The 11,741-nt window shown below is 38.2% G+C and overlaps 1 protein-coding gene across 1 annotated transcript; it reads left to right on the top strand.

The window, feature by feature from the left end:
* Positions 1–5,116: 5,116 nt before the first annotated feature.
* On the top strand, positions 5,117–9,880 carry LOC126894684 (uncharacterized). Its single transcript, XM_050665873.1, has 6 exons — positions 5,117–5,790; positions 5,878–6,467; positions 6,546–6,741; positions 9,113–9,222; positions 9,394–9,630; positions 9,789–9,880. The coding sequence occupies exons 1-6, from the start codon at positions 5,117–5,119 to the stop codon at positions 9,878–9,880; spliced, it is 1,899 nt and encodes a 632-aa protein (XP_050521830.1).
* Positions 9,881–11,741: the final 1,861 nt, after the last annotated feature.

Below are 11,741 nucleotides of genomic sequence, written 5' to 3'. Positions count from 1 at the left end.
TGTCAGATATCATCTATACTAGTCCTAACTATACTACGTCCATACTATGCCATAATCCTTCTGTGCTACCGATTTATTTATATATAGCTGTTGACAGTAAACAACTGTTTTCATAGAGGCAAAATATTTGTGGAACAAAATACCTCCCATCTATATCCTCCTTTAGTATTGCCCTTGATAAATACATTAATAAAAATATTTGTTAATATTTGTTTTTCATCATTAAAAAAACCAAGCTTATTTAAATAAAAAATGCTCTTCTGCTTATTGACATCAAAACGAATTTGGTAATTTTAAGAAGAACTTTATGTACATTACATTTAAAATAGTTTTATCATGCACGAATTCAAGAAATAATAAATAATCAAGTGAACAATAATAGTAAACGAATTTATATTTAACTTCGATTATATTATTATCGACGTCTTGAGCTGTTATGCACCGCCCAGCTTGCCGATCGCCGGACTCCTCAAGCCCGTCTCCTCCTGCCTGCGGGTCTGGAGGCTCGGGCAGCCGCGGGAAGATAATGGCCGGGGATTTTAATGCTCACTCCCCGGTCTGGGGGTCGGCGGACACGGATCAGCGCGGCGAAGACCTGTTGGACCTGATGTCGGCTCTCGGGCTGGTGTCGGCCAACAAGGGCTCCACCCCGACGTTCGAGGGTCACTCCTCGAGCTAGGTAGTGAACGTCACGCTGGTGTCCCCGTCGCTGCACCCGCACGTGTCCGGTTGGTCGGTTCTCCCGCATAGGAAAAACGTCAGCGACCACCGGTAAATCGTGTACGAGTGCGGCGATGGCATCCGACCACCCCGAATCGTGCCCTGCGAGCAGTGTCGCGGTGGGCGAGTGGGCTGGCGGGTTGGGTTGGATTGGCACAACCGGCCACGGACGTTGACGCATTCGAGACGGGTTTACTGCTCGCTCAATGGCGCCCGCTGTACCAGACCGAAACGTCTCCGGAAAGAAGCGGCGGAGGAGTTGGACTGGAGAGTGGTCGCGGACGGTGACGACGTGTCGGTGGTGGAATTCACCAGCCAAGAGGTAGCTGACACTACCTGACAACCCGGATTGGATACGCGCCATCGCGAACCACTGCCTTTCGGAGGGTGATTTCCGCACAAAGTGGAAGAAGGCCAGGCTGGTGCTTCTGAGGAAGGGTGACAAGCTCGAGGGTCTCCCCTCGTCGTAACGACCGTTTTGCATGTTGGACGACTTGGGGAAGATCCTTGAGCGGCTGCTCATCACCCAGATCGAAGCCCACCTGGCCGTCGTCGGCGGACTGGCCAGTATGGTTTCAGGAGGGGGAGGTCGATGGTCGATGGCCTCTCTCTTCAGGGACTTGGCCCTCAGGGCCAAAACTGAGCAGGGCTTCGGGGTGGCGGTGAGCCTGGACACCCGAAACACCTTCAACTTCGTGCGATGGTCATACATCCTCGGAGCGCTGGATGCGTTTTGGGTGCCTCCTTATCTCGGGCGGATGATCCGGTCGTACTTTAGCGATCGGGTCATCTCTTACGAGAGCGCCGCGGGCCCGAGAATCAGACCTGTTACGAGAGGCGTCCCGCAAGGGTCAGTTCTCGGGCCTCTGCTGTGGAACATAGCGTACGACGCGGTGTTCCGCGTTCCGCTACCACCGCACGTGCGTGTCGTCTGCTAAGCGGACGACACATACTGGTGGTGGCGGAAGGTGCCTCGTCCGAGGAGGCTGGATCTCATGCGATCTGCGCGCTCAGCGCAGTCACCGCCTGGATCCAGCAGGAGGGGAGTGGACTGAGCATCGCCCTGGACCAAAAGCGGTCTTGTTCACGGGCAGGTACAAGTTTACTCCTCCACGGCTCGCCATGCTGGTGGTGGAGATCCCGCTTAAGGACTCCATGACTTATCTGGGAATTGTCATAGACAAACGTCTAAAGTTCGGGCCGCACATTACTCGTGCGGCCCAGCGGGCCCAGAAAGTCATGAATTGCCTGGCGGGACTCATGCCCAATCTGGGAGGTCCGAGAGAGATGCGGCGCAGACTTTTAGTCGGTATACTCGGTTCTCCTGTACGGGTTCCCGGTTTAGGCGGATACTCTTGAGTATTCTTCCAAAAACCGTGAAGCCCTGCTCAGAGTGCAGAGGCGGGCGGTGATCAGGACAGTTTCGGCGTAACGAACGTTGTCCGGAGTGGCGGTGGGTATCCTGTCGTCACTGCCTCCCACTGATCTGCTCGCCAAGGAACGCGCCGCCGGGCATGAGCTCCGCCGAGAACGCAACCGGTCCCTTGAACCCGAGGACCGGCTAGCGCTCAGACGGATGACCATGCTCCGGTGACGGACTCGCCTCTTGGAGGAAACGAGAGGCGAGTGGACCAGGTTCCTCATTGGACCCGATCGGCTGGACAAGTGGGTGGACCGGACTCACGGTGAGATGACTTATCGTCTCACCCAAGTGATGTCCGGTCACGGCTGCTTTAACGAGTACTTACACCGTATTCGTAAAGCAGTTGCGCCGACGTGCGACCACTGTTCGGATCGCCTTAGGTCCTCCTGTACCGGGCGGCGCGGCTGCCTCTGTCTCAGGCGTTCAGCTTCCTCCTTCTTTTTCAAGATGGATTCGGCGAACACCTGGACGAACCTCCACGCCTCCCGGCTCCTCAACATCAGGTCCACCATGGACCCGACTCAGAACGTGGACCCTAGTTGAGACTCCAAAGAGTCCCGTTCCTGGGCCCACGCCTCGCACCGGAAGAGGGTGTGCAAAGCGCTATCAGCCTCTCCCGGGCGATCCGAACAGTCGGGAAGAGCGTGTCTACCGCCCTTTCCAGCACTTCCGCCTCCAGCTGACTGGAAGCCGGTGAACCGCGGAGCTTCCGCATAACGACCCGGTAGGGTTTCCCCCACGGGTCGTGGTCCACCGACTTCACGAGTTCGGCCCAGCACTTCGCTTTGGCCCGCCTGATGGCGAGCTTCAGCTCTTTGCGGGCCGACCTCAACTTCACTGGTTGCGTTGCCATAATTCTCCGTTTCACCCAAACGCTACCGCTTATTTGTCCATAAAGGCTTATTTCAAGGCTACTCTGTATATCTACAGGATTAACAAGCGTGTCGGTGGCTCGCTGTCTATGACCGCTTATTCGTCAGTCCAAATTAATGGACTGCTTATGTTCGCACTATAATAATGATGGTCGCCGACCAATATATGAAGTAGTTATGTTCGATCTACATACGTACGCGGACAAATCGCCAGCTTACAAGTAAATTATAATAAAACGACACAGTCCACTATTTTTAATATTCGTATTTATTAATTATTTATTTATTTATTATACATATTGAACCAGCTCGAAACATTTGGTCCTTCGGACCGGATCGATTAATTAGTATATAATTTGATTTTGTAAGTTTTGTCATCGCCGTGCTCATCATCGTACGTTTTTCAATTAAGTGCGTTAGTGTACCGTCTTAAGTGCGTTTCGTATTTTTTATTACTTTATTTATCGTATAGTTTGTCATTCACAATTAGTTCGAGATTCGTAAAAGAATAGACTCGCTAGTTCTAATTTTCATCTCGTTCTATTTCTGGTGATACGGTAAAAACGCCCATAACTCGAGTAACGTGTGCTATAATAGGAACATTCACTCGGTACACTCGGAATTGAATGCAATAGAGCGCTATTGTAATCGCGTAATACAATTGACTATCTGAATAGATATCAACGTTATGGTACAGCTAAGCATTCGTCGTGGTCAGTTCAAATGCCAACTATCACGATTTGTATTATTTGTTGAGAGAAAGAGTGGAGAAAAAAATATTGACGCCAGTCAAATCATACTTCGACGAGATAAAATATTGGAGGTGGGGCAAGATAATGAATTGGTACAAGCAGAAATAGAAGAACTTACGGGGATACGGAAGAAACGGAAAAGTATAGAGAGGAGATGGAAAATATTTATTTTGGAGTCTTAGCCGAATTTGATAAACTTATAAAGAAACTATGTTCAACTAATAATATCAGCATTAATGATAGTTCCGTTCAAAATATTCAATCTATTTCTTATAAACCCAATACTATAAATAGTCAATTCGGTTCTTCTATAATCAAATTACCACCAATCGATCTACTTAAATTTTCAGGAGATTATTCTGAGTGGCAATCATATTATGATATGTTTTCCACAGCGATCAAAGAGAATAACAATCTCAATAATATGCAAAAATTTTTTATTTACGATCTTCATTAAGCGGAGAAGTTGCTAAGGTAATACAGTGTTTACCTACCACCAAGTATCAGCGATTATTAAATCTCGCGTGTCAAATTTTAAGATAAACTTGAACTTTTTAACACTTCCCAAGCAGACCAGTTTCTTACCACGTCAGATATTATTTTGGCCGATCCGCCGTTGGGCACACCACAAACGATAGATATGTTGATTGGAGCTGAAATTTTCTTTGACTTAATGTATTCCGATTAAATAAAGACGGTTGAAAATGGTCATGTTATATAAAAGACTGAGTTCGGTTGGGTCGTGTCCGGTCCTATCTCAGCAAGCCTCACTACATCTATGTTCGCCACTACTGTATTACCACACCAACAAGATGTAGTTGAAAATGATATAAACGCCCGAATTAATTTAGTTGACCAGATAGCGAAATTTTGTCTATTATAAGAGGTCAAAACTAAAAACATTTTAAGTTTAGATGAAAAGGCGTGCCAGTTGCATTTTGAAAATAATACCAAACGGAACGAAAAAGGTGATCATTATCCGGAAGCTTGTAGAGCGTTGCATGGAGATTTTTATATGGATGACCTCCTAAGTGGTTCAGATACTTTAAAAAAGGCGGTCAAGTTAAGAGATAATTTAATATCAATCATGGAGAGTGCTGGTTTCAAGTTGAAACAATGGTGTAGCAATGAACCACTATTGTTAAGAAAATTACCTTTATATTTAAGGAAAGTTGATGACGATGTAAAAGAGCCTAATAAAAATATTACTACAATCCTTGGATTATATTGGAATCACGTGAAAGATTGCTATCAATACAATATAAAACCAATAAAAATATCTGGTCGATTCACAAAAAGACTAGTTCGATCCACTTGGATTAATCGCTCCAGTAATAATTAGGTTCAAGATGATTATGCAACAGTTATGGTTGCAACAAATAAACTGGGATGACGTTTTACCTATTCCATTACAACAAGATTGGTCAAAAATGCGTGTGGAAATGGAGCAAATTAATAATATTAAAATCAATCGTCTTGTTCTCGGCATCGAAAAAATTAAAAAACTAGAATTACACGCGTTCGCTGACGCAAGTATGCAAGCCTATGGTGCTTGTATGTACACACGCGCTACAGACATTTATGGTAAAGTATTAATAAATTTATTGTGTGCCAAATCAAGAGTCGCGCCTTTAAAGGTAGTTTCGTTACCTCGGCTCGAACTGTTAGCTGCGCTTTTGGCCGCTCGCTTTATGTCAAAATATGCACCAAAATTACAGTTACCTATAAATGAATATTTTTATTGGACAGATTCGAGACTGATATTAAATTGGTTATTATCTCCATCGTCTCGTTGGAAAACTTTTGTAGGAAACAGAGTAAGTGAAATACAAGAGTTAACGTCTGTTTCACAATGGAGGCATGTTGCGTCCAGCGACAATCCAGCGGACATAGTGTCAAGAGGCTGTTTTCCATCACAAATGAAAGGTTTAGATTTATGGTGGAACGGACCTATTTGGTTGAAAGGGGAACATACTCAATGGCCAAGTAACTTTCAAGAACTTACTTCTAAAAGTGAATATTTGTCTGAAGAAAAACTAATTACTAATTTATTCTTAACAACGGAAAATAATTCTTTTAATCAAATTTTTAAATTATTTTCTTCATTAAGTAAACTTTTACGTGTTTTGGCTTATTGTCTTCGTGTGAAGTCTAATTTTTTATCGAGTGACACTAATATTTATGGTCCTGTTGAAGCTACAGAAATTGAAAATGCCCTTAAACGATTAGTGAAGGAAGCGCAACAAGAAGAATTTTTTACTGAGTTGTGTGACTTAAAAAACTCAAAATTAGTGTCCAGTAAAAGTAAACTTTTTCGTCTTAAACCATTTCTAGACAACGATGGTATAATCAGGGTAGGCGGTAGATTAAAACATGCCGTCTCACTATCATTTTTTCAAAAACATCCGATAGTGTTACCCGCTGATAGTGCTTTTACAAAATTATTATTTCTGGATGAACACGAAAAATCATTACACGCCGGTCCACAAGCGATGTTAGCTAATATACGTTTGAGATATTGGCCGATTAATGGACGTAATATAGCCAGAATTATATCTAGAAAATGTGTCAAATGTTTCAAATACAAACCGGTTGTATTTGAGCCCATCATGGGTGACTTACCTAACGACCGAGTCGAACCAGCGCGAGCCTTTGTTAAATGTGGCGTAGATTTTGCTGGTCCAGTATTTGTGCGGTCTAGTTAGCGAGGAAACGCGCCTAAGACTAAAACGTATATCAGTATTTAGGTTTGTCTTGTCACAAAGGCTATTCATATAGAATTAGTAGGCGATTTGACAGCGGAGTCTTTCCTTAATGCGTTACGGATATTCTGTGATAGACGTGGTTATTGTACGGACGTGTATTCAGATAACGGAAAAAACTTTGTTGCGGTTAATCGACAACTTCGAGAAGTGCATGAACTTTTAGCTAAACCAGAAGTTAAAAATGAATTGAGTAATAAAGGAATTCAATGGTATTTTATTCCGGCCCGTGTCCTCACTTTGGCAGATTATGGGAGTCGTCTGTTAAATCTGTTAAGGCACATTTGCTCAAATCGATTGGTAATGCTCTGTTTAACTATGAAGAGTTATATGCAATACTTGTTCGAGTAGAAGCCATATTAAATTCGTGACCGTTGACACCTTTATCCACGGATCCAAGTGACTTATCGGTTTTAACACCTGGTCATTTTTTGATAGGTGACTCGCTATCCGCTTTTCCTGAACGTGACGTAACGAATATTATGGAGAACAGACTAACTCGCTGGAGGCGTGTTGTTCAAATTACGCAAAAAATATGGATTAGNAAGGTGTGTTGTTAAAATTACTCAAAAAATATGGATTAGATGAAAAACGAGTATCTCAATCATTTACAAGAGCGAAAAAAATGGTCACAATCAAATGGTCCTGGTTTGGAGAAAAACACTGTAGTTCTCATGCGTGATGAAAACTTGCCCCCTTTAAAATGATCAATTGGAAGAATAATGGAAGTTTATAGTGGTTCTGACGGTGTCGTACGAGTGGCTACTATCCGTGCAGCAACCGGTGTATACAAACGAGCTGTTCGTTAATTATGTCCATTGCCTTTCAAGGGAAATTGTACAGCAAGTTCAAATAATTAAAAGTGTTTAAAATGTATGTTTAGTAAATTATGTTAAAATGCTTATGATTTGAAAAAAAAAACCCAACCAAACCCAACAATAATATCTAGTCTAAATATTGTGATATAAATTGTTGTTGTTTTTTTTTATGTATGTAATGTATTAATTATTATTTGTGTCTCTATTATAAAATATGTTCATTGTTAAAGTGTCCTGCAGTTAATGTTTGTTGCTAAATTTAGTTACCATAATTTTTATTATTTATTTATATATTAATTTAATTATTTGTAATTTATTTAAAGCATGATATGTTAGTTCTAAGTTATAATTATTTGTTATTTATTTGAGAATGTTTTACAGAATTATTGTTTATATTTTTTGCCATGAATGTGGGTCAAATGTTTGTCATAATCTTATTATTTTTATGTACTTTATATTGATTCTATTGAAATGTGTTATTTCAAGGTAAGCGATGTGTTCGCGCTCGTTATCGCGCTATTAAGAGATATCTATAATAATGATTGTCGCCGACCAATATATGAAGTAGTTATGTTGTTCTACGTACGCGCGCGGACAAATCGCCAGCTTACAAGTAAATTATAATAAAACGATACAGTCCACTATTTTTAATACTCGTATTTATCAATTATTTATTAGTAGGGTAATATAGGGGATTTTAGTTCCCCCCACTTCACCCACCCACCACACCCCATGTAGTCTATTTGAAGAGGTGTGGTGGGGAGGAATAAATCCAACGTAAACTAACCTAAAATTTATGTTGTTTATAGGCTAATAAAAAAGTCATTTTCAAGATAAAGTTATTTATTATTATTTTTAAACATTTGATTGTTTTCTTTTATCTGGTATTCTTGAAATTATGAGCCTATATATATAACCAGCTAAAATTTCGCTTTCCAAGATTGTATATTATCTGGTAATTGAAAAGTTTAGATCATAACCGAATCAACTGTCGTTCGTTGTTCATGAATTTCATATTCAACAATTTTCTTATATTTTATACTTACGTTTCTAATTATACAACTTAAAAAAGTTTAGATTTAAATATTAAAAAAAAAAAAAAAAATTTCAACATCTCAAATGAACCTTCGTGATACAAATAAAATTTATTTAATTGGTTATATGTCAAATCAAATCGTCGGCAGTAAGTCGCCATCAAATAAACAAGGTCTATGTGTTCTTTTTTATAACATGCGCGTGGTTTATTTAAATGTTCACGATAGTGCTTCATTAATGTACAATGAAATCGAAATATTTTGTGCAAAAAGCCAACGAAAGAATACCTATTAAAAAAAATGTCACTCCGTTAAAAAAATTGAATCATTATACAATGAATGGAGAAAATTACAAAAACATGTGACTAGAAAGTCAGACATAAGAAATGAAGAGGACTTTGTCAATAAGCTTGATGACTTATTTGATATCGCTTATTCTTACGCTTTAAAATTAATTAAAATTGAAATTGATAAACAATTTTTATTGGCTCAGAGGGAAAAAGGTAGGTCAGGCTGTATGTTAGGTGTCGATAAATGCAATGAAAAATGTAAAATAAATCAACAAAATAAAAATTTAAATATAATCCAAAGAAAAAGAAAAGCATACGATGAAATGGAAGTTTTAGGTAATTAAAAAAATATCTTAAAATATTTCCAAAGTAGTAAGTCAACGTGTTTATTATTATAGATCATGTCGTTAACTCAAAAATATTATGTTCATCTTCAAACAGTTCTAGTAAGTGTGATAAGACCGAAGAATTAATTGAAAAACCTAATCTTCCCCAACTTAGAGGTAAAAAAAATATTTTAACCGACAAACTTGCTGCTGCATTTGATAGGTGTAAAATAATCCACAGTGACGCTGTTCATATATTAATGGCAACCGCGGAATCGTTCGGTCTCGATACATCTGAATTAATTATAAATAAGACCTCAATTAATAATTTTCGAAAACGTTTCCGTGAAAACCAAATGAATAAAATAAGTAGTAATTTTATTTTATTGACATTAGGTCAATGCACCATTCATTGGGATGGAATACTTTTTCCTTCATTATCAGAACATCAGCTAGTTGAAAGATTACCAATATTTATGTCAAATAATAATATAGAACAATTACTCGATGTGCCTAAAATTTCTTCTGGTTCGGGACAAAGTCAAGCAGTAGCTATCTACGCAGTACTTGATAAATGGGGTATAACTGACAAAGTTAAATCATTATGCTGTGACACTACTGCTTCTAATACAGGTAGACTATAAGATGCCTGCATATTAGTTGGTCGTGACTTTGGATTAGTAAGCCTAGATATATCTGCTGTTAACAACAAATCTATCCCGATCATACCTTGTGAAAAGGTTGCTAACTTGTCATAGGATCCTATGATCCATTTAAACCGTTATTTTCAGTGACGACCGAAACTAAAGGGATATCCTCTATGGAAAACATAGAATGCACTCTCAAGGAACGGTCAACATCTGAGAATGATGATGATGAATAAGCACATCCACTTCTTGATACTGATGAATTAAAAAATAATATTGATTGCCAAATTGGCAATAGTTCTAATTATTATAAAAGCCCAATAGACCTGACCATCGTGGTCAGTCGACTCTAGTGCCTTGTGTCATTCATCAGTCTCAGTACTCGGTTGCCGCTGTCCGGCTTACTGCTTAAAGTAAAGTTTCTGTTTTTTCCTTTTTAACCTATCTACTCTCTTCCACAACATTTCAGAGTACTTGTGTCTTGCACTTCGTCTGTACCTCATACCTAGGTGTTACCCTGATTCCCTTCCTATAACAACAGCCTTTCGACACCCACAGCTAACCCGGAGTGTCAGCCGAGCTCGCTGACTGCTGTACGACAACACGCACGTGAATACCTAGACAGCAGGCACAACATGCTTATATTCATCTTCGCATCACAATCTCAATTACTTTTACTCTTGTTTTCTTTTATTGTGTTATGACAAAATGTTAGGGCGTGGTATTTTATATTTACCATGTAGACATCACATTTATGAAATTATATTGAAAAGAGTTTTTGAAGTAAAATTTAATACGTCATCTGGACCAGATGTTCCTATTTTCAATAAATTCCAAAAGTCTTGGCAAAATATAAATATAACAAATTACTTAAGTGGAATAGAAGATACTGTTATTTTAGAAAAACTAAAAACAAAAAAAGACGATACTTTGAAATTTAGTTTTGAACAATTACAAAAATACCAACCTCGAAATGACTATAAAGAACTTTTAGAATTGGTCATCATATTTTTTGGTGAAACAACTTTAAATGGAATTTATTTTAAAATTCCTGGCCCAATCCATCATGATCGTTGGATGGCCAAAGCCATTTATTGTTTAAAATTTTTTTTGTTTTGAGGCCAATTTGAATTGTCAATCAAAGAGTTCAATAATATTCGTTCATTATGTATTTTTATTACAAGTTTATATATTAAACAATCAGTGGCGTATTTTGGGGGGGGGTGTCCTCCATGTCTGGACACCCCCCGACTTAAAAAAATGCCTAATATATTGGTATTGACTTTTTTTATAATATACTATATTTATTTACTATAAAATAAATGGTATTTTAAATAAATAACAAAATTGAAGATAATTTGATAGGATTCAACGACACGTATTTATCTACATTTTATCAGAGATTTCTAGAAATTATTTGGATTTCATTGGGTTATTTAGATAACAAAAATACTCGTAGCAAAAATATAATAAAAACGGAAATATTCTGAACTTGTAGTTCATTTTTAAATTTATTTTATAGTTTATCAGTTTAGAGAATTATAAACAAATAAGTTTAGTTACCCCTATTCAATATACCGCATTCATAAAAAATACAAAAAAGAATTTTTTATAATTAAAATAGTATTTAAAAAATAAACAAAAGTTATGAAATTCTTCATGAATCGTCATTTAGTAAAATTAAAATTAAGTTGTTAAGATAGTAGATACGCTTGTTAATTTGAAAATTTATAATTGGCTGACTTTTTAACTTAATTGTATCCATAACTGTATATTATAATATTTGTATATTCACATAACAAGAACAATAAATTATTTCAGTTAAGATAAATTTATATTAAATTTGAATTTCTTAAATGAAATGTTACAAAGAAAAATAAGATTAAAATAAAATAACAAATCAACAATTAAACAAAGAAAAAGTAAAAAAATGTTTGGTGGTATACAAATAAAAATTTCAATTTATAGTAAATATTAAGAAAATTGATATAAAATACAAAAATAAAATTTCATTCATAAAAATATTAATTGAATATCTCGCCAGCAATAATTTCATTTTTGTGTCTTAATCTTATAAAACGCATAAAATTTGCATTT

Source organism: Daktulosphaira vitifoliae, unplaced genomic scaffold (assembly GCF_025091365.1).
Source record: "Daktulosphaira vitifoliae isolate Bord-2020 unplaced genomic scaffold, ASM2509136v1 Scaffold_1, whole genome shotgun sequence".
NCBI classification, from domain to species: Eukaryota; Metazoa; Arthropoda; class Insecta; order Hemiptera; family Phylloxeridae; genus Daktulosphaira; species Daktulosphaira vitifoliae.
Note: the sequence above shows the minus strand (reverse complement) of the source record. Positions and strands in the feature narration are given on the sequence as shown.

Excerpts from the sequence above, each read along its gene's own strand:
- LOC126894684 (XM_050665873.1), top strand. The coding sequence starts at position 5,117 with ATGATTATGCAACAGTTATGGTTGCAACAAATAAACTGGGATGACGTT. Across the intron at positions 6,468-6,545 it reads TCCAGTATTTGTGCGGTCTA|AATTAGTAGGCGATTTGACA; the intron begins GTTAGCGAGGAA and ends CTATTCATATAG. Across the intron at positions 9,223-9,393 it reads TGCTGCTGCATTTGATAGGT|GTCAATGCACCATTCATTGG; the intron begins GTAAAATAATCC and ends TATTGACATTAG.